General features: G+C 37.3%; 1 protein-coding gene and 1 long non-coding RNA gene across 2 annotated transcripts in view; one reads left to right on the top strand and one right to left on the bottom strand.

Annotated features, from left to right (window-relative positions):
• Nucleotides 1-27,871, bottom strand: part of RAD18 (RAD18 E3 ubiquitin protein ligase) — a 108,261-nt gene extending 80,390 nt beyond the window's left edge. The window contains exons 1-4 of the mRNA XM_034996916.1: nt 27,814-27,871; nt 22,388-22,469; nt 6,357-6,418; nt 4,649-4,719 (exon numbers count right to left, since the gene is read on the bottom strand). Of these exons, the coding sequence (XP_034852807.1) occupies nt 4,649-4,719; nt 6,357-6,418; nt 22,388-22,469; nt 27,814-27,864 (266 nt within the window). The 5' untranslated portion in view covers nt 27,865-27,871. The remainder of the gene's footprint in view (nt 1-4,648; nt 4,720-6,356; nt 6,419-22,387; nt 22,470-27,813) is intronic.
• LOC118005151 lies at nt 131-27,836 on the top strand. The gene is made up of 3 exons (XR_004677776.1): nt 131-203; nt 4,702-4,749; nt 27,550-27,836. It is a non-coding gene; the product is annotated as an uncharacterized LOC118005151 (long non-coding RNA).

Below are 27,871 nucleotides of genomic sequence, written 5' to 3'. Positions count from 1 at the left end.
GATTTATTGACGGAATGACAGATTAAGTGTGAAAGGGAAGGGTCAGGGATGACTTCGAGGTTTCTGGTCTGGGCAAATGAAAGGACGGAGCTGCCATTTAACGAGATGAGAAAGACTGTGGGAGCAGTACATTTGGAGTGGAGGACGGCAGGCAGCATAGAGAATCAAGAGTTGCTTTGAAGAGGTCCAAGCAGAAATATGAGGTAAGCAGTTGGATATATGAGTGTGAAGTTTTGGGGTGAGACCTAGCTGAAGATATAAATTTGGAAGCCATGAATAGACACATGGTATTTAAAACCATGAGACTCCTGCAATTCATACACCTTAAATATGACCTGTGTGAAAATATTAATTCCAAAATGGATACTTAAACTAAATTGGTAACTTCTCCTTTCATTTCCATCATTCCTATAAATTTAACTTAAAGAGAGTTGGTATTATAACGCCTAATAGCATTCATCATAAATGCTCAGATTTTGGGGGTGAATTACAGACCTTCAGAGTAACTGTGACTCCATGAAGTACAGGAAAATCTTGCCCATTTGTTAACTATACAATAACCTTACCTCTTCAGAACGCAGCCAAGAATCAAGAATCAAAATAGGTCTTTGGGTAGACACAGGCAGTCATGAAATCCATGCAATCAAGTCCATGGACTTCATTAACTAGTAAAAGTCCCTGCAAATGCAGTTCTGATCCAAAACATGCAAAGAGCAGTCTAGGACTATTTGGTTAAAGAGGCAGAGGCCCCCCAAAGCACAAATTCTTATTAACACCCTAGGGCATCAATCTATAATATAGGGGAAGACAGTATAAATGCAGATAAAATATATATGATAATAATGACAGCAATCTTTCCTTAGTTTCCTTTGTTCTAGGTATCTTTCAGTATAACTCTTCATTTCTAATCCTTACAACAATCCCTGAAAGTATCAATAATATTATTCCCACTTTTCGGATGGGGAACAGAGGCCAGAGAGGTTTAATATTTTGATCACAGTCATATCACAACTAGAAGGGCCAGAACTAGAACCCAGTTGTGCCTGAATCCAAAGCCAGTATGCTTCAAACTATACCATAAGAAAAGGTATATTCTATATACTTTTTATAAGATGCTAAAGGAATTATCTATTACAATTATCATCTAAAATGTTTAAATTCTGGGACACCTGGGTGGCTCAGTTGGTTAAGCGTCTGCCTTGGACTCAGGTCATGATCCCAGGGTCCTGGGATTGAGCCCCCTGCTTGTGCATGCCCTCTCTCTCTCTCTGACAAACAAATATATAAAATCTTTAAAATAAAATAATGTTTTTCAGAAACTGTGGTGTTGAACAAAATTGTTTAGAATATTTTTGTCTAAGTGGAATATCATTCTTGATCTAAGTAAGAAAATACTGCTTCTGTATTTTTGTGTAGTAGCCAGTCTACATCAATATCATTTTTACAAATTGAGAGTGTAGTGCATCATTTACTGCTTTAGTTTATCCCCACCAAGGTACAAATTTTTCTCCAGGTACTTACTCCAAGTTTAAGAATTTAAACATTTTATTTTATTTTATATTTATTTATTTATTTATTTTATTGGAATTATTTCCAATACTCTTTTATTTCAGTTTAGAATATTAAAGTTTTCAAAATCATCATGTATTAAAATGGCAATGACAGAGAAGAAACAAAATTGATGAACAACACAAATGTCTTACATTTTAGTCATAAGATTCAACTTCTTTCCTCATCAATCTTAAACCAGATGTCAAACAAGCACTGAAATGGATTAGCTTGAATTTCATCCCTACTGATTTTGCAAATGAAGTACCACAGCACTTTAGATATGACAAATGTCCACCATAAGGCAATTCCAAGGCAGAAGGAGAAAGAAATAATAAAATCCATCCCAAATCCACAAAGAAGGCTTCTCTCCCTGCCACACCCACTATAATGAATAATTAAACCACCTATTCCTTTTGGAAGGAGGCGGGATAGGAGCGACTTCAATCATTCCAAGGCCTCCATTTAAGTTATCAAAAGGCCTATGAACCCAAAGATACTGATCACTTCTCTTCAACAAACAGGAGCTTGCTTTGTGACACTCCCTTCATCCTAGCAAGAAAGTCATTATACTTTCAGTACCAGCTAAGAAAAAAATAAGCCTTGAGATTCAATTTTACTATCTCGGGGAAAATCAAACAGCTAATAAATTCCTCTCTAGACACAAAAATTGGTAACAGACACATGAAAAAGTGCTCAACATCACTCAGCATCAGGGAAATACAAATCAAAATCACAATGAGACACCACTTCACGCTGGTCAGAATGGCTAAAATTAACAACTCAGGAAACAAGAGATGTTGGTGAGGATGCAGAGAAAGGAGAACCCTCTTAAACTGTTGGTGGGAATGCAAACTGGTGCAGGTACAGGGAAAGACAGTATGGAGGTTCCTCAAGAAGTTAAAAATAGAACTACCCTATGACCCAGCAATTGCACTACTGGGTATTTATCCAAAGGATACAAACATAGTGATTTGAAGGGGCACAGGAACCCCAATGTTTAGAGCAGCAACGTCCACCACAGCCAAACTATGGGAAGAGCCCAGATGACCATTGACATTTGAATGGATAAAGAAGATGTGATACACACACACACACACACACACACACGAATATTACTCAGCCATCAAAAAGAATGAAATCTTGCCATTTGCAATGACATGGATAGAACTAGAGGGTATTATGCTAAGCGAAATCAGTCAGTCAGAGAAAGACAAATATCCTATGATTTCACTCATATGTGGAACTTAAGAAACAGAACAGATGAACATATGGGAAGAGAAGAAAAAATAAAATAAGAGGAAAACAGAGAGGGAGACAAAGCATAAGAGACTCGTAAGGAACAAACTGAGGGTTGCTGGAGGGGAGGTGGGTAGGAGGATGGGGTAATTCTGTGATGGGCATTAAGGAGAGCACTTGATGTAATGAGCACTGAGTCTTATATGCAACTGATGAATCACTGAATTCTACCTCTGAAACTAACAGTACAGTATATGTTAATTAAATTGAATTGAAATTTAAGAAAATATTTTTTATTTTCTTTCTAAAGACATCCTTTCTCAAAATCTAACTGGTGAAAGACTTTAAAATAAGAAAAGCAACAACTGTAATTATAAGAATCAGAAATTCTCAGAGTTTCTTTCTTTTTTTTTTTTAAAGATTTTATTTATTCATTTGTCAGAGAGAGAGAGAGCACAAGCAGGGGGAGTGGCAGGCAGAGGGAGAGGGAGAAGCAGGCTCCCCGCCGAGCAGGGAGTCTGATGCAGGACTCGATCCCAGGACCCTAGAATCATGACCCGAGCCAAAGGCAGTCGCTTAACTGACTGAGCCACCCAGGCGCCCTCTCAGAGTTTCTTAATCTAGGAAATAGCATCTTTTTAGGACTCTGTTTACGGAAATGACTAACCAGGCCAATCTCCAGAATGTCATATTAGGCAAGTTCAGAGGACTAAATCTGATCATTTTCAGGACACAATCCAATGAAATAAATGTGTGATTCTATTGGAAGAAACCTCTTTACATTTTCAGAACCAATGTAATATACCTCTAAAACTGTCCCAACAGCTAAGAAGTCATATACTTAAGGAGATGGGCACCTATTAACTATACACAGTATATTCATAATAAAAATTCCTGATTGATTTGCATGATTAAAACTAAAAATAATTCAAGAGAATGTTTGGTAAAATATGCCTTTTTATATCTCTTTGGGAGACCAAACTCTTTCACCATCATGCTAAGAAGTAAAGCTACATTTCTGAGCTGTATAAAGTACCAGCAATTACCTATTTCACATGGCACACCATCTTATACATGCTGAGTAAATCAGATTAAGAATTAATGGGTTAAGGGCGCCTGGGTGGCTTAGTCGTTAAAGCGTCTGCCTTCGGCTCAGGTCATGATCCCAGGGTCCTGGGATCGAGCCCCACATCAGGCTCTCTGCTCCGCGGGAAGCCTACTTCTCCCTCTCCCACTCCCCCTCCTTGTGTTCCCTCTCTCACTGTGTCTTTCTCTGTCAAATAAATTTTAAAAAATCTTTAAAAAAAAAATTAAAAATTTAAAAAATTTAAAAAAGAATTAATGGGTTAATATATAACAGCCACAGATACGATCATAGATAAGCGTGTACAAATGGGTTAGTACACACATATGTATACATGCATATGTTACCCAGCTCTGTTCACTGAGAGCTTAGAAGCAATGACATCTCAGTAACAATGATCATACCTAGCTCCAGATCCTGATTCTAAATACCATTCTCCAATAAAAGGAACCAGGGCTCCTTGGAAAAATGGATGATTCTAGGGGTAGGACAGGAAAAATAAAAGATGAAGCTGGAGCATCTTTTTAGTACCCAAAAGTAAGTGCTCAAATCTGCATTTTAACTTTGTTTTTCATGATGAGACTTTTGTTAAGTAAAGGAAGAAAATATTATTACCATTAGATTGTCCATGAGTGATTAATGACTGTTGTTGCTTCCTTTCTTTTACCCAAAATATGCAACCCTGCATTCTCTAATCCCCAAAAGTTCACACAGTAAAGAGGGGACTCATATAAAAGGGCAGAGCAGTTAGGGGTTAGTCACAAAATTAAATCATACCGTGCAAAATTCAAGCTTTTTACCAGTTCATCTAATATGCGGTTATTTTTTAGGTCCGGCTCTGTGACTGTCTAGAAAGGAAAAACAACAGATGGAAAAAGGTCAGAAATAATAAAATAACTTGTCATAATCTTGTTTTGAAAATGTGTGACCCATCCTCCTGAGACTCCCCATCCCACTAAGTCTTACAGGAAAGCCTCAAAATAAAGTTCATTTATCTCATACTAATATGGAATTTTAAAACAGTGAATCAGCATCTGCTGACTGGAAGTCTGAGAGAAGTTCTCCACAGCCTCTGATAAAATCGTATATGTTTTGTACCAACTAAGATAAAACCTAATATGAGCAAGGATCCTTATTCAAACTGCCATCTCAAAAATTTCTCCTGAAAAAGCAGAACAGAGATGCTCTTTTAAGTGACCACATAGGGAGAGGCATTAGGTGTTACAAGAAAGTTTAAAAACAAGGTTGGTGTTCAGGAATGAAACAGAAAAATGACAGATTTCGTAGTTATTTGGCATGAATGGTATTCAGTTCATCTCCCTGATGATACCACCTTGGCAATGGCAAGACACCAAGTTGTAAAGAGATTAAACTTGGAAGCCAAACTGCATCATTTCTAATGTAGGGAAATAGTTCAGAGAAGTTCCATGATATCCTAACACCATGTACCTACCAGAGGCACCAAACCAGAACCCAAACCCTTCAATAAGTCCCAGTATCCTTTCTATTAGACCTCACTGTCTCTTCTTTTTCCTTTATTCCTATTGATGTTTACTTGCCCTTTTTACCTACCTTTTTGCCTACTTGAAATGCTTCAGAAACTCTAACATCAAATTTCCTACTGTTTTCCATGAAGGTCTGGTTTGGGAAAGAAGTAAGGGACTGTTATGGGGCGCCTGGGTGGCTCAGTCAGTTAAGCACCTGACTTGATTTCAGCTCAGGTCATGACCTCAAGGTTGTGAAATCAAGCCCTGTGTCAGGCTCCATGCTCAGTGCGGAGTCTGCTTGAGTTTCTTCCTTCTCCCTCTGCCCCTTCCCCCCATTCCCCCTCTCTCTCTTTTTCTAAAATAAACAAACAGGGGCGCCTGGGTGGCTCAGTTGGTTGGGCGACTGCCTTCGGCTCAGGTCATGATCCTGGAGTCCCGGGATCGAGTCCCGCATCAGGCTCCCTGCTCAGCAGGGGGTCTGCTTCCCCCTCTGCCCTCTTCCCTCTCGTGCTCTCTGTCTCTCATTCTCTCTCTCTCAAATAAATAAATAAAATCTTAAAAAAAAAAAACCAAATAAAATAAACAAACAAACAAATAAATAAATAAAATCTTTAAAAAAAAGAAGTAAGGGACCAGTTAGGCTCGGCTTGGCCCAATGGCCATAAACCTTTGCCTTCCACACAAATACTTAAATACCAATCCTATGCAAATGAAGCCATAAAAACATAGATCATAAGATTTAAAGGATGCTACACCCTGATCCTAGAATTAGTTTCCACTTCCTAAAATATATTCAGGTTATCAGAAATCTTTATGAAAAATTGCATAAAGCCCAGTTCTCCATATATGTGTTTTAGAGGTCCTTTCTGAAAATGTCTTTTATGTAGCTTAATTCAATAATTATACCTCTTCCGTTGGGCTTTTGTGTATATGTGATACAGAAATATTTGCATCAATCAATTAAGTTTACAAGAAAAAAACCAGAAAGAAAAACTTACCACACAACAAGTTGGACATTGTGTTTTATAGGACAGAAATTTTCTTATACAGAGAGAACAGTCTGCAAAAAAAAAACAAATGCAACATAATAAATGAGTTAAGCTATATTAATAATATAGGAATCTGACTTCTAACAAAATCTGACTTAAGGGCTCCTGGGTGGCTCAGTCGTTGAGCATCTACCTTCGGCTCAGGTCATGATCCTAGGGTCTGGGGATCGAGCCCTACATCGGGCTCCCTGCTTCGTGGGAAGCCTGCTTCTCCCTCTCCCACTCCCCCTGCTTGTGTTCCCTCTCTTGCTGTGTCTCTCTCTGTCAAATAAATAAATAAAATCTTTAAAAAAAAAAATCTGACTTAAGCCCTAGAATATTTCCATCATCTAAGGCATATCACTATAATCTCAAAATTCTAACACCTCTACTCTACCTATGCATACTTGCAAAAGTCATGAAACTGCATTTTCAGGAGAGAGAAATGTACCAAATAATAATAATCATGAGTCCCTAGGATATCACAACCCCATAAAATGTAGGAAACATACATGTAAGACCTGGGATGGATACTGTATAAACGTGTCAGATATCCCTATGCCTAACAATCTAAAATATAAATTTTGAGATAAGATTTATACACATGTTAAGAAATAATATATACCTAGGTTATCAATTAGGGATTTCTACATCCTAACTCTACAAATGACGTTGATCAAACACATATAACAAGTACTTTTTGGCAAGCACTAAGAAAAGAAAAATACATAAGGGAAGGTTCTTGACCTTAAGGAGCCAACAAAGTAGTGAGGTAATTTCAGTACCATTCAGTGTAATAAATCCTAAGGATTTAAGCAGGAAATCGGCATTAATTAAATTCTTCACACCCAAAGCAGTATAAAATAATCTCCCAAAGGAAAAAAAATTGTGACTAAATAGAATGGTCCCTTAATGGTAGCTAATTTGCTATCAGTCCAAATTCAGCTTAGTGAAGGGGCCTCATTAAAAAGGATTCAGTTTAAAGAGGAGGAGACTGTATGATTTCGGGTATAGATATCCAGGAAATGAACAAGTTGTGGCAGCCTCAGCAAGAGCAACGAGGAGGAAAAATGAAAGAACACGTTAAAAGAGAAGATAAAACAGGCAATGGGTTAATTAAGTTTTGTGTGGAAGCAAAGACAAATAAAGGGGAAATTCTGGTTTCCAGGTTTACAGGTAAGGAGTTCGAAAGTCATCACCCCATCTCCATCTAATCACAAGTAAAAAGACTGAAAAATCAACTGTAACAAGTAAACAAGTAAAAAGACTGAAAAATCAGCTCTTCTTAGCTCCATCAGAGAAGTGAGGTTACAGGACAAACTGTTGCTCCCAAACTAGAGAGCCAGACAGGCTGGATATGGAGAACCAGAACTTAGCAGAGCAGAAACCTCCACAAGAACCAGAGAAAGAGCCTCTACTAGAACCAGCGCTGGGGCAGGAAGACCTGAACTGTAATTGGCAAATTGCTGGAAACTCAGCAGGGAAGAGTCTGAGAGTTAAAAACTCCAGGGGGTCCAAGATATAGGGTAGGTCCACACATACATGAATTTCAGCTCCAGGTTCTACCAGGTACTCAAAAGTGACAATCTGAAAAATCCCCTGCTCCTTCTGCGTGGGAGCGGGGGGTGAGTAATCATTTTGCAATACACCAGAGCACTCAGTTCTTTTTTTTTTTTTTAAAGATTTTATTTATTTATTTGAGAGAGAGAGAATGAGAGACAGAGAGCATGAGAAGGAGGAAGGTCAGAGGGAGAAGCAGACTCCCTGCTGAGCAGGGAGCCCGATGTGGGACTCGATCCCGGGACTCCAGGATCATGACCTGAGCAGAAGGCAGTCACTTAACCAACTGAGCCACCCAGGCACCCCCACTCAGTTCTTCTTAACAAGGCCTGCCCTCAAGAGAAAACTACTTTACCAGACCCAAGTCTCTGGGGTATACTCAGAGCCCAGCTGATCTGGGGGAAGGGAAATAATGGACTCCAGCTACCTCTACTCATCCTGTCCCAGCTAAGGGGAGGAACAAACTGAGAAGCACTTGCATAGTTCACAGTCCGGGGCACAGACTCACTTAATGACAGGCGTAATCATAGAACTACAGAGCACTGCACTTCTGACATCTCATGGCCATGTTACTAAAGGTCTATTTATTACAGTTCCATTTCCCTGGTACATCATGACTGGTTATTAGGAAAAAACTACAAGGCATACTAAAAAGCAAGAGACATAGCTTGAAAAACTGAATGCATCAGAATCATAGCCAAATATGGCATGAAAGCTGGCATTAAAAAACAAGGAATTTAAAACAACTGGACAAAGTTGACGACATGGAAGAACAGATGGGTAACGTAAGCAGAGAGCTGGAAATTCTAAGAAAGAATCAAAAGGAAATGTTAGAGATGAAAAACACTGTAACAGAATGAAGAATACCTTTGATGGTCTCAATAAATAAGACACAGCTGAAAGAAAAATCACTGCACTTGAGAATATCTCAATAGAAACTACAAAACTGAAAAGAAAAAGACGGGGGGAAAAAAACAGTACTTAGCATTTTGTAGCAGGATATACAAGGTGTGATATACATGTAATAGCAATACCAAAAGGAGAAGAAAGAGGGGGGAAAAAACAAGAAATATTTGAAGCAATAATGACTGAGAATTCCCCCCGAACAGTCAGAAAGCAAACCAGAGATGCAGGAAGCCAAGAGAACACCAAGCAGGAAAAATTCCAAAAAAAAAAAAACCTCCAAACCCACAAAACCCTCATATTTGAGCTGCAAAAAATCAAAGATAAAGAAAATAATCTTGAAAGAAGCCAGAGGTGGGGGGACACCTTAGCTATAGATAAGCAAAGAGAAGAATTAAATCCAACTTCTCAGAAACCATACAATCAAGAAAAGAATGGAGTATTGAGAGAAAAGACCCACTACCAACCTAGAAGTTTATGTCCTGTGATATAATCCTTTAAAAGTGAAAGAGAAACAGACCTGCTCAGACAAGTAAAAGTTGAGGGACTTCACTCCCAGTAGACCTGCATCACAAGAAATGCTTTAAAAAGTTCTTCGGAGAGAAGGAAAATAATTTAAGTCAGAAACCTGGATCTACGGGGCACCTGGGTAGCTCAGTCAATAAGCGTCTGCCTTCGGCTGGGGTCATGATCCCAGGTTCCTAGGATGGAGCCCCACATCGGGCTCCCTGCTCTGCAGGAAGCCTGCTTCTCCCTCTCCCACTCCCCCTGCTTATGTTCCCTCTCTCGCTGTGTCTCTCTCTCTCTCTCTCTGTCAAATAAATAAAATCTTAAAAAAAAAAAAAAAAGAAAAGAAACCTGGATCTATATAAACAAAGGAAAGGCACTGGAGAAGGAATAAATACAGGTAAAATAAAAACTTTTATTTTTCTTATTCTTAATTGATCTAACAGGTAACAGTTTCTTCAAACTGTTTCTCCAGTTTCTTCTTTTATATATATATATATACACACACACACACACATATATATATATATTCATTCTTATGTGTGCTTATGTATAAGTGGAATGAATGACATCAATGATACAAAGTGCTGGAGGGAGGAATTAGATGTCTTAGTCTGCTTGGGCTGCCAAAACAAAATAACAAAATACCATAGACTGGTGCCTTAAAGAAATTAATTTTCTCACAGTTCTGGAGGCTAGAAGTTCAATATCAAGATGCCAATATGGTCGGTTTGTGGTGAGGACTCTCTTCCTGGCTTGTAGGTGGCTGCCTACTAACAGTGTCCTCACTTGGCAGGGGGAGAGAACAAGCTATATATGTCTCTTCTTTTAAGGGCACTAATCCCTTCATCAAGGCCCCACCTTCATGGCCACAACTAAACCTAATTATCTCCCAAATACTATACACTGGGGATTAGGGCTTATGAATTCTGGGAGGGACACGATTCAGTCCAGAGCATTCTGCTCCTTGCCAACTGAAAATCCATGCCCTTCTCCTGTGCAAAATACAATCATCCCATAGCACCAGTCCCAAAAATCTTTAATTCATTTCAGCACTGACTCTAAAGTTTAAAGTCCAAAATATCACCTAAATCAGATATAATGGAGACATGAGGTATGATTCATTGTGAGGCAAAATTCCTCCCCAGATTCATTCTCTTGACTATCAATGTTATTCCCTTCACAGTATAAAAAAATCTCCTGGGCAATACTATAAATCAAAAATTCCCAAACCTGGCTACATATCTGAATCACTTAGAGAGATTATTGTCGGTTTTAATTTAGTTTCCCAGGCCCGACCCCAGTCATATGGATTCAGTGGATTTTGGCCAGTAAATTGCATCCATAATATGTGATTCTGATTGAACAACAATTATTTTTTAAAAATTAGTATGTTTTTGCTATTACATTTTAACTATATAAAATTGTCATTTTTTGGTAAATCAAAAAAGAACAAATACTGGCAATTTCATGTGGTTTAACATAACACTGTGCACTTACTATGTGCTCTGTTTTAGGCATGTTTTATGTATGAACTCTTTTGATCCTAAAAACAACCCTGAGGCTGGTACTAATATTAGTCCTATTTTACAATAAGTAAAATGCAGCATAGGGTTCACCCAATTTGACCAAGATCACAAAGGAAATAGGTGGCAAAGGCAAGTACCAGAGCTCATGCTTTTAACATATTAATTATTTAAAACATATATAATTTGTTTATAAAACACATTTATTATATATACTTATATAATACAAATAAATATTATTTCATTAACAGGATCACATGTACCAGAGTATGCATAATGAGACTACTGCTTTCTCTTCTGCATAATCTTGTATGTGTTTTATTTTCACATACGGAGAACCAGACACAGGCCCAAAGTAGATTGAGCTCTTAGCTTAATTTCAGTCTACTAGTTTACTACCAAATATGTACTGGTGAGCTGCAGACCAGCATAATGCATTCTCTAGTGAGCAACTCTCATATTCCAATCAAAGTAGAGCTGTTGAAGAGCTCTGGACTATATATTCCTCAGTGGCTTTATTTAAATCACCTGTGAAGTCTATTTTTCCTCCCAAAATCCAACTATGAGCTCTGTGGACAGGGTGGAAGAGGGTAGAATAAAACAGTGATGTAAAGGGTAGCTTCAGGGGCGCCTGGGTGGCTCAGCTGGTTAAGCGTCAGACTCCTGATTTTGGCTCAGGTCATTCAGGATCGTGGGCTCCACGCTCACAGGGAGTCAGCTGAGAGTCTCTCCTTCTCCCTTTGCCCCTCTCCAACTCACGTCCTTCCTCCCTCTCTCTCTTTCTCTCTAATTAATAAATAAATCTTTAAAAAAAAAAAATGGGCAGCTTCAAAGAAACACCCAAGCCTTGGGGAAGGAAGCATTTCTAATCTCAAACAGGATATAGCCAACTGCTAGCTTTCAAATATCAAAAGAGCCTAACATCCTAACAGAAAAAAGTAAATTTCTAAAAGTTAAACCAATTACTTTTGTGTGTGATCTTAAGGTTTGTATGAGAAAATGAACCATTTCAAAAATAGTTCTCGAGTGTCCAGTTAAAAGAAGAAAATCTAGTTCCCAGTGTGAAAGGAATAGGTCCTGGAAAGCTGAGAAAGCTGGCCTCTGCCTTCAGTTCTAGGGTTAAACGACCAGCTAGCTGCTAAGAGAATACCATCCCTCCTGACAAGCAGAACTCCAGCATTCCCATATATGCAGTTCTGCATGACTGTAGGTGCCACCCATATGTGTAGTTATTACTCTTCTCCCATCTTGTTCACAGTGCTGCCTCGTAAGAATATAAAAGAAGAGAAACACAGTATTTGCCTAAGGGAATCTTATATTGCCTCTTAATTTAGCAAAGGTCAATAAATGGAACATTTCATATTTCACTTTAAAAATAAAGAAATTAAATTGCCTTTTATTCCAACAGAAGCGTCAATTAATTCTGTGCATCAAAATCCACAAAACAAAAAAGAAAAACGATTGCTGATCTATCTTTAAAGTAATGGCAATCTAACAGTGTCTACAAGCAATGATTTCATCTAGGAGTAAATATTTTGAGCATCTGCCATTATCAAGTCAGAAACACTGGGCAAGTGCAAAGAAAACTGGCACTTCAACATATCAATCTATTAGTGAGAACATTTCTCACTTAATTGTGTTTTATAGATTGGAATAAGTCCATTCGCTCTCCCCCAAAAAAGTACTCTTTAAAGCATGATTTTGGATCAATTTAACTACTTGCATTCTGCCAATGCACCCCACTCCAACCTTAATAACAGCAGAACTGCAAACATAAAAATGAACACATTAACCATATCTAAAAAAGCTAAACAGAGCAAAACAGAATAAAGTGACTAAAATGATAAATCCTGAAATATTTAAGGAGCAGCAATAAATGGGTAGGATTCTGGGTCACCAATTCCAGTCGATCCAGGACAACAGCAGAACATGATTGCCATATCTAGTTCCTATTAAGTTCTACGGGCTTTTGTGTCATTAAAACAATACTACAGACCCAGAGCAACTTTTGGTCTTGCAGGAACCTGTGACAAATATGTTTAGTAGAAAAGGCCTACCAAATCATGAGAGGTACAATATGAAAAATAAGTGCTCATAAAATAATTACTGAAAGTACCCTCCAGGGTATGTGCTATGGTGAGCACTGTGAATTGTGTAAGACTGTTGAATCACAGACCTGTACCTCTGAAACAAATAATACATTATATGTTAAAAAAAAAAAAAAAGAAGAAGAAGAAGATAGCAGGAGGGGAAGAATGAAGGGGGGGAAACTGGAGGAGGAGACGAACCATGAGAGACGATGGACTCTGAAAAACAAACTGAGGGTTCTAGAGGGGAGGGGGTGGGGGGATGGGTTAGCCTGGTGATGGGTATTAAAGAGGGCATGTTCTGCATGGAGCACTGGGTGTTATACACAAAAAAATGAATCATGGAACACTACATCAAAAACTAATGATGTAATGTATGGTGATTAACATAATAATAATTTAAAAAAAAAAAAAAGAAAGTACCCTCCAATGACTTCCTCTTAAATAAAAAATGACATCAGTGACAACTGTAAGTGACAAGGAAACAAAGAAAAAAAAAAGAATGGAAGTAAAGCCTAATTTTTTCAGCTGAGTTCACTGAATTCATAAAAAGTAGTCTTTCATCTACAGAAGGGATGGCCATTCTGTCCATGAGAAAGTTAACAGGGTCCAGAATTATGACCCTTCCATAAACACTGAAACACTGGAGGGAAATATGAAACAACTATTTTCAGACTTTGGACAATGGCAGAAATGAGAAAGTTCTATCACAGCCCAACCTTTGTCTAGGGGCAATTTCCTGACCACAGTGCAGGGAGAAGAGCCATACAGCCCATCAGTCTTGCTAGTTGAAGCAGCAAAGATCAGAATGCAAGGCAATCCAGGTAGCTAGAATTTCTAGGGCAAAGTACCAGAAAGAAAGAGGCTGTCCCACACATACAGAGTCAAATGGTCTTTGACAAGGATGCCAAGGGTACACAGCGGGTAAAGGACAATCTCTTCAACAAACGCTGGTGGAAAAACTAGACTTCCACATGCAAAAGAATGAAGACTGGAAACTATAAAACTCTTAGAAGAAAATAAAAGGGAAAAGCCTCATAACATCATCCTTGGGAATGATTTCCTGGATATGATAACAAAGGCCCTGGCAAAAAAAGTGAAAATAGCTAAGTGGGACTTCATCAAATTAAAAAGCTTCTGCAAAGGAAACAATCAACACAGTAAAAAAAACAACATATGAAATAGGAGAAAATATTTGCAAACCATAGACCTGATAAGGCGTTAATATCCAAAATACATAAGGAACATCTATAACTCAACAACAACAAAAATACCCCAAAACAAGATTTGAAAAGGGCAAAGGATCTGAATAAACATTTCTCCAAAGACATACAGTTGGCCAACAAGTATATGAAAAGATGCTCAACATCACTAATCATCCAGGAAATGCAAACCAAAACCATAATGAGATATCACCTCACACCTGTTAGGGTAGCCAATTATAAAAAAAAAAAAGCAGAAAATAAAAGTTGGTAACACTGTAGAGAAATTAGAACACCTGTGCACTGTTGATGGAAATGTAAAATGGTAGTCACTATGGAAAACAGTATGGAAGTTTCTCAAAAAATTAAAAATAGAATTACCATATAAGCCAACAATCCCACCTCTGGGTATTCACCCAAAAGAAATGAAAAAAGGACCTCAGAGATATTTGCACTACCATGTTCCAATCAGCATCATTCACAATAGCCAAAAGGTGGGAGCAACCCAAGTGTCTACCAACAACTGAATGGATAAAGAAAATGTGATGTATATACACAATGGGATATTATTCAGCCTTTAAAAAGAAGGAAATACTGTCACATGCTACAACATGGATGAACCTTGAGGACATTAAGCTAAGTGAAATAAGCCAATCACAAACGGACAAATAATGCAAAATCCACTTATATGAGATACCTAGTCAAACTCATAAAAGCAGAAAAAGGAATGGTTGTTGCCAGGACCGAGATAAGGAGAAATGAGGAGTTCCTGTGCAATGGGTACAAAATTTCAGTCACACAAAATGAAAAAGTTCTAAAGATTTCCTATATAACAATGTACATATAGTTAACAATACTGTACATGTAACAATTTGTTAAGAGGATAAACTTCATGTTATGTGTTTTTTACCAATCCCCCAGCAATCCCCCCCCCCCCCAAAAAAACAGCCCTACAGAAAAGGCTACTCTAAACCCACACTAACAAAGCTTAAAAACAAAACTTGACAGGTTCAATCTAACCCACAAGTAACTTACCTGCCTGCCACAACACAGCCTGACACTCCAATAAGCTACACAATAAAATCTACCCACTCAAAAAGGTAAACACTATAATGGCAAGCATCTAACCAAAAATTGCCAGTCATGCAAAGAAACAAGAAAATGTGGTTTAGAAACAGGAAGGGTAAAAAAAAAAAAAAAAATCAGTCAACAGAAACAGACTTAGAAATGACACAGATAATGGATTAGCAGATAGAGAGGTTAAACTAGACATTAGAAATATGTTCAGTATATTCAAAGCTTAAAACACACACACACATGAACCTAATGAGGAAAGAAGTGGAAAATATTTTTAAAATGAAATTTCTAGAAATGATCAATACAGTATCTGAAATGAAAATTTCACTGGATGAGACTAACAGCTGATGAGATACTACAGAATTAAAAATGGATAAATCTGAAGTCATAGCAGAAGAAATTATCCAAAACTAAGCACAGAAAGGCAGGGTGGGTGTGAGGGGGGAGACCAAAACAGAAAAAGAAAAAACAGAGAGTCTCAATCTCTGTAGGTAAATATCAAGCAGTAGAGTAAAGAACAGTTAAGGTCTAACAAAATTTAACTGGAATCAGTATTGGAGCATGGGATGCGTATATGAACAAAAAAATACTCAAAAGAAACAAGGACTAAAATCTTTCCAAATATAAACCCAAAGCTCCCCAAACAGGACAAATACAAAGCAAACCAAACTAAAGCATATTACAAATTTCTGAAAACCAGTGATAAAAAGAAAATAAGAAAAGCAGCCAGGGGAAAAAGGCATATTATATACAGAAAGCTATAAATAAAAAGACCACACCTGGTTTCATCTGAAACCAATAAAGTCAGAATGACATTCTGAAAGGGAAAAAACATTAACCCTGAATTTATACCCATTGAAAACACCTCTCAAAGAGCAATGAAGTAATTTTTTCAAACAAAAGCTGAGAGAATTCTTTAGCAGCTTATGTACACTACAAGAAATGTAGCGGAGAGGATAAAAATGATACCAGAAGTTAACTTTGATATATACAAAGGAGAGTACCTTTTGTATTTTTGTATTTACAATACAAAAGACATTTTTTAATTTGTTTAAAAGATAATGGGCTGTCTAAGCAAATATAGTAACAATGTATTGTAGTATCTACAGTATATGTACACATAAAATGAAAGACAACAATAAGATGACAGGAAGAGGACAGAAGTACACATCTGTAACAGTTCTACACTATTCAGGTGGCATAATATTGTTTGAAAGGAAATTGTAATAAGTTAAAGTGGCATACTTTAAACTACCACTAAAATAATAAAACAAAGAAGCAAAGCTAGGAAGGCAACTCTGGAAAAGATTTAATACTTAAAAAATGTTCAACTATTTCTTAAAAAGGCAGAAAGAGAGGAAAGAATAGGTGGACAAATAAAAAACAAAATGGCAGTATATGTAAATCCAGCCTTATCAATAATTACTTTAACTTTATGCAATAATGGAAATGTTACTCCTCTGCACAGTTTAACACAGAAGCCACTAGCCACATGTGGCTATTCTGCACTTGAAATGTGGCTAGTGCAAGAAACCAAAGTTTTAATTTTATTTAACTTTAATTAATTTTAATTAAAATGTAAATAGTCTTATGTGGTTAGCAGCCACTGTATTAGACAGTATAGGTCTAAATATTCCAAGTAAAAATAGATATTGTCAGGCAGAATTAAAGGGCAAGACCCAAATATATGTTGTCTACAAAAAGTTCAAATGAAATATAAAGACACAGGTAGTTTAGAAATAAAAACATGGAAAAAGATAAACCACACAAACACTAATTTTCAAAAGTGGGAGTGGCTATAAATAACATCAGAAAAAAGCAGACTTGAGAACAAGGAATATTGCCAGGGTTAAAGAGGGGCATTTCATGATAACAGTCGATTAATCAAGCAAAATAACCATAAATGTGCATACACCTAATAAAAACATTGCAAAATACATAAAGCAAAAACTGACAAAAGTGAAAGGCAAACTAGACAAATCTATAATATAGTTGGAGATTTCAACACTGCTCTCTCATTGATAAAATAATAAAGAACCAATAGAGGTAAAGATTAATTAAAGATCACTATCAACCAACTTGAGTAATTGACATAGAATACTCCACCCAACTACAGCAGAATAGACTTCCAAGTATACATAAAACATTAATCAAGAAATACCAGGGCGCCTGGGTGGCTCAGTTGGTTGGGCGACTGCCTTCGGCTCAGGTCATGATCCTGGAGTCCCTGGATCAGGTCCCGCATCAGGCTCCCTGCACGGCGGGGAGTCTGCTTCTCCCTCTGACCCTCCCCCGTCTCATGTGCTCTCTCTCATTCTCTCTCTCTCAAATAAATAAATAAAATCTTTAAAAAAAAAAGAAATACCATATGCTGGGCCACAGAACAAGTCTAAGAAAATTTTAAAGAACTCAAATCAAACAGATTATGTTCTCTAACCAGAATACGTTCTCCGACCAGAACATAACTAAATTAGCATTAGTAACAGGAAAATATCAAGAAAACTCCCAAATATTTAGAACAGACTTCTAAATAACTCATGAGTCAAAGAGAAATCACAAAGCATATTCGAATATATTTTAAACTGAATAAAAATTAAAACATAGGGACCCCTGGGTGGCTCAGTCGTTAAGCGTCTGCCTTTGGCTCAGGTCATGATCCCAGGGTCCTGGGATTGAGCCCCGCATCTGGCTCCCTGCTCCTCGGGAAGCCTGCTTCTCCCTCTCCCACTCCCCCTGCTGGTGTTCCCTCTCTCGCTGTGTCTCTCTCTGTTAAATAAATAAAATCTTAAAAAAAAAGTTATAAATTTAAAAAAATGAAAACACATATCAAATGTGTGAGATGCAGCTAAAGCAGGGCTTTGAGGAAAATGTATAGCTTCATATGCTTTTATGAGAAAATAAAGATGTAATATCAAATAAGTAAAAGGAAATAATACAGATGAAAGTATAAATCAATGAAATAGAAAAAAGACAAAATATAGAGAACAATTAACTAAAAGCAGGTTCTCCAAAATGAGCAATAAAATTGATAAACCTCTAGCCAAATCAGATAAGGAAAAAAGAGAAAACACATTTCTAGTATATGGAATAAGAAGAGCCATCACTACAGATCCTTCAGACATGAGAAGGAAAAGAGTAATAAGGAACAGTATGAAAAAATTCTGTGCCAATAAACTCAACTTCTAAGATTAAAAAGGTAAATTTAATGAAAGGAATAAAAGGTTGTTTTAACAATCAAAAAGCAATTCTATAACATTATAAAGGAAGTAAATCATGAGCATCTCCATAGATGCAGAAAACACACCTGACAAAATTCAACACCCATTTATGATTAAAAAAAAAAAAAAAACCTCTCAGCTAATTAAGAAAGGAACTGCCTCACCTTGATAAATTTATGAAAATGTATTAAGAAATGAAATGAATTAAGAATAGCTAACATAGTATTTAAAAGACTAAATGGGATGCCTGGGTGGCTCAATTGGTTAAGCAACTGCCTTCAGCTCAGGTCATGATCCCAGGGTCCTGGGATCGAGTCCCACATCGGGCTCCCGGCTCAGCGGGGACCCTGCTTCTCCCTCTGACCCTCTCCCCTCTCATGCTGTTTCTCTCCCGCTCACTCTCTAATAAATAAATAAATACATAAATAAAATTTAAAAAAAAATAAATAAAAGACTAAATGATTTCCCCATAAAATTAGGACTAAGAAAAGGATGTCCACCCACATCACTTCTATTTAGCATTGTACTAGAAGTACTAGCCTGTGTAAAACAAGAAAAAAATACGAGGCATGGAGATTAGAAAGTAAGAAATAAAGGTGTTTTTATTCACAGATGACATGATTGTGTATGTAAAAATTCTGAAGGAATCAACAAAAAAGATGCTAGAATTAAAAAGTGAATTTACCAAGATCACAAGATAAAAGGTCAATAAAAAAAAATTGTATTTCTATGTTCATGGCCTGTGCAATGAGAACTAAGCCATATTGTTGAGAGAAATTAAAGCTATAAAATGGAGGAATATACCACGTTCATATACTGAAGACTCAACATTGTTAAGAAGTCATTTCTACCCAGATTGATCTCTAAATTCAGAACAATCCCAATGCACATACAGCAGGGTTTTTTGTAGAAATTGACAATCTGATTATAAAATTTATATGAAAATGCATATAAGATGCAAAGATCCTAAAAGGGTCAAATAATTTTGATAAAGAAAAACAAAATGGGAGGCCTTAAAATGTCTAACATCAAGATGTATTACAAAGCTACAATAATTAAGACAGTGTGGTATTGGCACAAGGATAAACACAGAGAACAATAGAACAGGAAAGAGTCCAGAAACAGATACAAACATTACTGCCTGAGGCTATATTGACTAAGAAGGGGAGGGCTCTATCATGGGAATGAAATGTACTATATCTTAATTGTGGTGGTTACATGGTATATACCTTTGTCAAACCTCACTGATGCTTGTACACTTTATTTTGCATTTAAAATGGATGTATTTTATTATATGTAAATTACACCTAAATAAAGATTATTTTAATACATATTTTGAAACAATCCCCCAAACTTATCTTTACTAATGTGAATCTAACCTAGAAAGGAACTAACAATTATTAAGGGCCTATAACATGCCAAACACTGGGTTCTGCACACTGAATTTTCACAATCATCTTCTAAAGTAGAAATTATTCATCAAATCTTTACATTTGAAGAAATGTTAGCATTTGCAAATTCAACCAGCTGTAAGTTGGGGAATCAAGAATCAAGCCTAAGTACACCTCTAATGCCCATGTTGCTACCACCACCACCCTCTTAGGTCTTTGCTATAGAAACTTCTTACCACAGCTACTACTATCCACCAAAATCATTTTTTAAGCCTACCTTGTTGTTGTTGTTTTTTAACCTTCCAAGACAAATCACTTGAAAATAGCTCCTGAATAATGACAATGACAGGCTCACCACTATGTGTTAAGTACCTCAAGCTACAGAATAAAAAATACATAATAGACTCATGAAGCTAAGTACAAGCAAATTTCAATTTAAGAGTCTTTCCAGCCTCACACAGCAAGGTAAGTGATAAAATTGTCTGTAATGCTCTTTACTGGTAGATTCTCCCACTGGGATTTTTAAACTTTGAATATATTTTTAAACTTTGAATTATATATTCGTGCCAAGGACTACATGGTTGAACTACCTATGCGTTAACCTGTTACAAAACAAAAATTCTGAAATTTAACACCTAAAAGTATTAGGCAAACAAAGAACCACAAATAGTGACCAAGATCTTTACTGCCCTAATGTTACAAAAGGCGTAAAAATATCCAAGAGGAGACCCAAGGAAAGAATATGGGAGAAGATGGGATTTGAGATGAACACGAAAGGAAGAGATTTACAGATGGCCTGAGGACAGCTGACATCAGGAACATTCCTTGTCCTATGGACTTTCTTAATTCATAAGTCTTAACTGGGAACCACAGGAGATGATAGTTCCAGGAAAACATACTTTTGCTGTCTTTGCTTGTAACAGCAAGAAATCGTGCCACCAGAGCTCTGCTGCCAGTATTACTCCTCCAAGTGTTCTTCACTCCCATCTTTGGTCCCAGGAATACCCCTTGGCGAAATGAGTGTGATGACTAAATAGGAAACCGATGGTATCGCTTCTACCACCATCTTCAAATCCAAAAGACAGTCTTCATAATGTACATATATTCCTCTTACGTGTGTTGGACTGGATGTTCCTCACAGATCAAAAAATTGGACTGGGAAAGCTCATGTTTCAAAGTTACCTAGAGGGTGTCACTAGAGAGAACTGTAAGCAGACATGCTGACTGCTTTCCCTGTTGACACTGGACTAAAACTTGGAAGCTTGAAAGATGGAGATGTTATTACACAGCTCAGGATGGTGTCATCGTAAGGCTTCATTTCAGTGTTCCCATAAGTCTTAAGGGCACATATTTATAACTTTCACTTATCACTTATCAGGGTAAATTTAAAATTGATTCATAAAAAATTATCTTTTTCTGGATTTCCAAGGACACAGAAATTTGTGAACAATAGTATTTTTACTTCTTAAATGCTTTTTTCCCCTCCTAATTCTTCTACTCCCCAACATTATCTGTTAATGGAGTTTTGTGCATATCCTTTTGGGGTATACTGATAAATAAAGTGATATGCAAGTAGTCTCATGGGCCCACACATTAGTTTTAATTTTCTATGCAGTGAACATGCTTATATATAATTTTTAATTTCTCCACCTAATTTGTTGAAATAGTCCCAGTAGTTCCACTTCATAGGAATTAAGGATATCCAAAATTTATATTTTGAGTCAAAAGTAGAGGTTTCCCCAAAATAGTAGATTGTCATCAATCTTATCCCCCAGTGTTTGTCTACGAGACTTTTTCTAAAACAGTACAAACATTAGATATCAGTGTTTTAATCTTTGACAATATGACATTACAAAGAAATTGCTTTTCTTTGGTTATTGCTAAGTTCAAACATCTTCATATATCCTTAAACCTTACTACTCTTTTGTTATTTCACTTTCCTCTGTGTTTTGTTTTGTTTTTTTCATTTCCCTTGGAATATTAGTGTCTTTGTTACCGGTTTCTAAAGAGATCATTTATGACTAAGGATGTCAACCATTTGCCAAAGGAAATACCATGTTTTCTCACCAACATTTTACAGTGATGTTTTACTTTTTGGTTGTACAGAAGTTGCATTTTGAAATATAATAATTTTCTGCTTTAAAAAAATGTATACCCGGGGCGCTTGGGTGGTTCAGTTGGTTAAGCGACTGCCTTCGGCTCAAGTCATGATCCTGGAGTCCTGGGACTGAGTCCCGCATCGGGCTCCCTGCTCAGCGGCGAGTCTTCTTCTCCCTCTGACCCTCTTCCCTCTCATGCTCTCTGTCTCTCATTCTCTCTCTCTCAGATAAACAAATAAAATCTTTAAAAAAAATAAAAATAAATAAATATATACCCAAGAGGAAGGCAGCAGAAAATATCGTCCGAAAACTTCAAGATAGAGGAGCTAAAGGTGAGAAATAAGTAAGTGTACTTACTTTGGGTGTTAAATTAACACTACCTTGTGTAAAAATCACATTTTTACTAACTCACATAGACAATGCATACTTACAGTTATGTGAACATTGAGGAATCATCATTGCAATGTTGAAATATTCAAAGCAAATTCCACACCGCAGCAAATCATCTATTGTCTGAAATGCAAAAATACATATATACCTATCAGAAAAACACCAAGACTGGAATGTCTGCCACAGAACTCTTTCTCCATCCCCTAAAAAAAACAATTTAAGAATATTCTTCTGTCAAATATACAAATTCAAAATTAACTCCACATAAACTGCAAGGAATCTTGACAAATCAAGAAAAACCTTCCTCATATGACTTACACATTCAATCGTCAAGTTACCGAAAAAGCTTTCGACAGATAAAGTGGACACTGTACAGACTCCTGGTCCATACTGTCAACCCTTTACAAAAGGGCTACTCCACTTCTGTTCCATTAACCATGTGTTTCCAACTTACTCCAAGCTTCTTCCTCTTCAGACCCCATTCCCTGGCCCATAGTCACTGTTGAGTGAAAGGTACCAATAACCATTCACCACACAGGTTAAGAACAAAATCAGAGACTATTAAAGCCAAACATCAGAAAGCATCTAGTTAAAACCCTTACTTCACAAGTGAGGAAGCACACACAAATAACTGGGCATGAGTCAAGCCAGGACTAAACTTCCTGTCTCCCTGCTGGCTCAGTCCAGTGCTTTCTGCACGGACCCACATGTTAATTACTACATGGTGGAGCCAACTGAGGAAGCCCTGGAAAGAGCTGGAGCCAGTGGTGGCAGAAGAAGGTAAAGACGTGGTCAATCTGAGAAGTCAGACATATGTGTGTCAGCCTGGAATGCAATCCAAATAGGAAAGGATCTATTCTCACAATGCAAAATCTTCTAAATCATTTAAAATTTATTCCATTCAATAAGAATAATGAGCGGTTTTTAAGAGAAAAAAAAAAAAAAGACAGAGCTCACTCATGTACCAACATGGAAAGATTGCCAAAATAAGAGCAAAAAAGAAGTCAGGTAGGGGCACCTGGGTGGCTCAGTCAGTTTAGCGTCTGCCTTCAGCTCAGGTCATGATCCCAGGGTCCTGGGATCGAGCCCCTCGTCGGGCTCTCTACTCAGCGGGGAGCCTGCTTCTCCCTCTCCCTCTGCCCCTCCACCCCACACATGCGCTCACTCTCTCTCTCACTCATAAGTAAATAAGATCTTTAAAATGAAATTTAAAAAAAGAAGGTATGCTACTGTTTGTTAAAAAAAAAAAAGAGGGCGGAATAAAAATGTATTCTATTTTTACCTTGTATACATATAAAGAAATCCTGAAAAGTTACACAATAAAGAAATAATAGTAACAGAAGTAAAAAAACTGGATAAAGGACAGACTGGGAGGGAGACTTACTCTTTGTTTCACATTTTTAAACCATGAGTGTATTACCTAAATTTTAAAAATACAAACAAAAAAAGACTAATGTCACTAACAATCTATATGATGAAATATTATGTAGCCACTTAAAAAAAAAAAAACACGCTTTCAAAGAATAATTAATGCCATGAGAAAATGTTCATGTTTTAATGGAAACTTAAAAAAATCATAGAATAAACCTACAATACATTACAATAGAATTATACAGTTTAATCTCCCTAACAATCTTATGAAGTCTATAGCACCTATTCCAGTTTTACAGATGAAGCCTACAGTGCTTATAAGTGGTCGAATCAAACCCAAGAAATCAACTCCAAAGTGATCCCAGATTTTAAATGCATATACACATCATACACGCACATTAAACAGCAAAAATATTAAACCATGGTTACCTCCAGATGGTAGGGTGATGGGGAACTTTCATTTTCTCCTTTATCCTAATCGGAATTTTAATTTTTTCTACTATATACACATACTCCATTTATAATCTGCCAAAACCAAAAGTCCTGTTACTATAAAACCAGGGAAATAAACATAAAAATGCCAAAATCTTCCATTATTTTGGATGGTAAGCTACCATTGACACAAAAAGCTAGAGGACTGTGTTGCACACCAATTAAGAGCAGAGGCGGGGCTAGAAGCCAGAGTCCTGGCATCTCTATTGTGCTTTCTTCTATATACCACCCTTTTCTGGAGGAGTGGTTCAGAAACATACTGAGCAAGATTTGTGGAAGGTGACACTGTATCAGATGAGCGATAATATTTTTATACAAACTTCTAGTCATACCATTTCAAGAGCGTAACATGCACTCCACTAAACAGAGAGCAGTTAAGTGGATGCTCTAGGACTTCTTCAACTTAGAAGAGGGGAAAGTGGAAGGGGAAAGTAGGAAATGAGTGAAAAGACTTAATACCTAGAGGAAAGGTTCTTAAGTTTTTTGGGTCACAGATCCCCTTATACATATGAATAAAAACTACGAACTCTCTTCTCAAAAAAACCTACACAAACAAAACTCTTATAAATAATTCTGGATACGAAAGTCTTTCCATGGATCCTAGGTTAGCAACCATGGATTTGGAATCAGATTTTATTTAGTATAAGAAAGAATTTCAAAATTAGCTGCTACTTCCAGGAGCAGCTAATTCCTGGAAAAAGTTCAAGCAAAAACTAGGTGAGAAATTGACAAATACATTACAAAGAGATTAAAATACATAGATCAATGGAAGAGGAAAGAGAGCCCACAAATAAACCAACACCTATACAGTCAATCTACAACAAAGGAGGCAAGAATATACAAAGGGGAAAGGACAGTCTTTTCAACAAATGGTGTTGGGAAAACTGCAAAAGAATGAAACTAGACCACTTTCTTATACCACACACAAAATAAATTCAAAATGGATTAAAGACTTAAATGTGAGTCCTGAAACCATAAAACTACTAAAAGGAAAAACAGGCCGTAATCTCTTGGACATCACCTGAGCAACGTATTTATAGATATGTCTCCTCAGGCAAGGGAAACAAAAGCAAACATCAACTATTGAGACTACACAAAATAAAAGGCTTTGCACAGCAAAAGAAATCAGCAACAAAACAAAAAGGCAACCCAGTGAATGGGAGAAGATGTTTGCAAATGATATATCCCATGAGGGTCAATATCTAAAATATAGAAAGAACTTACACAACTCAACACCAAAAAACCCCCAAATAATCCCATTAAAAATGGGCAGAGGACCTGAATAGACATTTTTCCAAAAAAAGACATACAAATGGCCAACAGATACATGAAAAGATGCTCAACATCACTAATCATCAGGGAAATGCAAAACAAAACCATCCTGAGATACCACCTCACACCAGTCAGAATGGTGTGAATCAAAAAAAGAAATAACAAGTATTTGTGAGGATATGGAGAAAAGGGAGCCCTCCTGCACTGTCGGTAGGAATGTAAACTGGTGCAACCACTATGGAAAACACTGTGGAGTTTCCTCAAAAAACTAAAAACAGAAATATTATGTGATCCGTAATTCCACTACAAGGTATTTACCCAAAGAAAATGAAAACACTAATTTGAAAAGACACATGCACCCCTATGTTTATTGCAGCATTATTCACAATAGCCAAGATAGGGAAGCAACCCATGTCAGTGAAAAGGTGAATGCATAGAGAAGATCCGGTGCATATATATACAATGTAATATTACTCAGCCCTAAAAAAGAATAAGATCTTGCCATTTGTGACAACATGGATGGACCTAGAGGGTATTATGTATGCTAAGTGAAATAAGTCTGACAGAAAGGCAATACCATATGATTTCACTTTTATGTGGAATCCAAAAAACAAAGCAAATGAACAAACAAAAAACAGACTCTTAAATACAGAGAACTGGTGGTTGCTGGGGTGGGGGGGATTGGGCAAAATAAAGAGTAGTAATAGGTACAAACAATTAAAATAAAATAAAGAGCTATTAAAAAAACAGAAAAGAAAATACTGGAGGGGGCTGGCTTTCCACCATGATTCTAATATGGGCTCAATCAACTCCATCACTGAACACTCTCAGGTGCTGTGGTGAGACATCAAATCCGTAGAAGACATGGAACCTGCCTCTAAAGAACTCTGGAAGTTGTGGTAAAATATGCTTAAATCTACAAAGCAAGAAGCTTTACAAACTACAAAGCTTTTACTTCCTTTATCCAATTCAATCTTCAAAATAACAAATAAAATAACAAATAAAAAGGGGGGAAAGAAACAACACATGTTAAGTGCTAATAATTATAATAAAGACATATTAACTGAATGCTTACTCCTTCCAGATACTTAGAACCTTCAACCAATTAGCAAATAATCTTTAAGCATGCACTATGTGCCAGACATTGTGTTAAGAACAGTGAATAAGCCAGCTAGAATCCCTATCACACAGATCAACTCATTTAACCAACACTATAAACTGTTTATTTTTGTCTCCACTTTACAGTTGAGGAAATTCAGGCTCAGAGAGGTTGAGTAACCAACCCAAGATAACACAGTTAAATAAGAGCCAGAGACCAGATTTAACCCAAGACCACTGGAACTCAAATCTATGTTCTCCTCCAAAGTACCTTGATACCAAGGCCACCACAACTCCAAAACTACATCTTTCCTAGATCCTTCCCCAATGTCAGCTTTTCACGATGGGGCTATCTCAAGTCCCCAAGCCCGTAGATGACACTGGTGATGGCAAGAAGAAAGGCCTTATACTTACTTTAACCTCCCCCAAGTCCCTTCACTTAATCCTCAAAGTCAGTCTTATGAGTCAGCGGGGACAGATACCATAATCCCCATATTTACCACACTGAGGAGTAGAACTAGAAAGTGATCTTGCACACAGTCACAAACAGAAATACATAATTACAGATCAAGAAGAAAAACGAAGTAACTGATTCTTAGCTAGCACAGCAAAATGTGTTTGCTCTTCTTGATCAAGCACACAGGGCTCACTGCTACTGTAAATGGAACTGGAATGCCTTGCCAAGAACAACCATGTTATTTAAGTGAAATAATATAATGAAATGAAAGGCTAGTGCTGAGCCTGAGCCCTGATCTCGTTTAAAAGAGATACAAACTGTTAAGAGTTAGGACACGTCAGGAGAAGCCAATCAGCACTAGGTAGTTATAAGAAATGAAAAAATGTAAAGGAAATGGGAAATTCTCAAATAATGTGCCGCAAGAGTTTACATATGCTTGACAAGTAGTAGGCCCTCAGAAAGGGTTAGTTGTCACTGTCGTTTTCACTGCTTAGAGTGACTATTTTTCTCGAGGTCATTGTTACTGCTGTGGCTGAACCGCTTAATACCCGGTTCCATAAGACGGCCAACCTAAGCTCACCACGAGGGACCGAGGCCTGACCCCGTCACTTCTCGGCAGGAGGAAACTGAGGCCCAAATCTACCAAGTCTCTAAGTGGCAGGGCAGAGCCGGGTACCCTGGCCCAGCTCGCACCTCGCGCCTCCTCTTTTCTCCTTCTCACACCGGGACTGGCCTCCCGCGGACACCCGGGAACTCCCACCTCCCCAGAGCACTCACCTTCATGACTGCCAGGCCTGGAGGCCACCGAGGCTCGACTAGGGAGTCCATGGTCTCT

The sequence above is a fragment of the Mirounga leonina genome, unplaced genomic scaffold (assembly GCF_011800145.1).
Source record: "Mirounga leonina isolate KUSES-001 unplaced genomic scaffold, KU_Mleo_1.0 Mir_94, whole genome shotgun sequence".
NCBI classification, from domain to species: Eukaryota; Metazoa; Chordata; class Mammalia; order Carnivora; family Phocidae; genus Mirounga; species Mirounga leonina.
The sequence above is the reverse complement of the archived record's forward strand: the minus strand, read 5'-3'. Positions and strand labels throughout refer to the sequence as shown.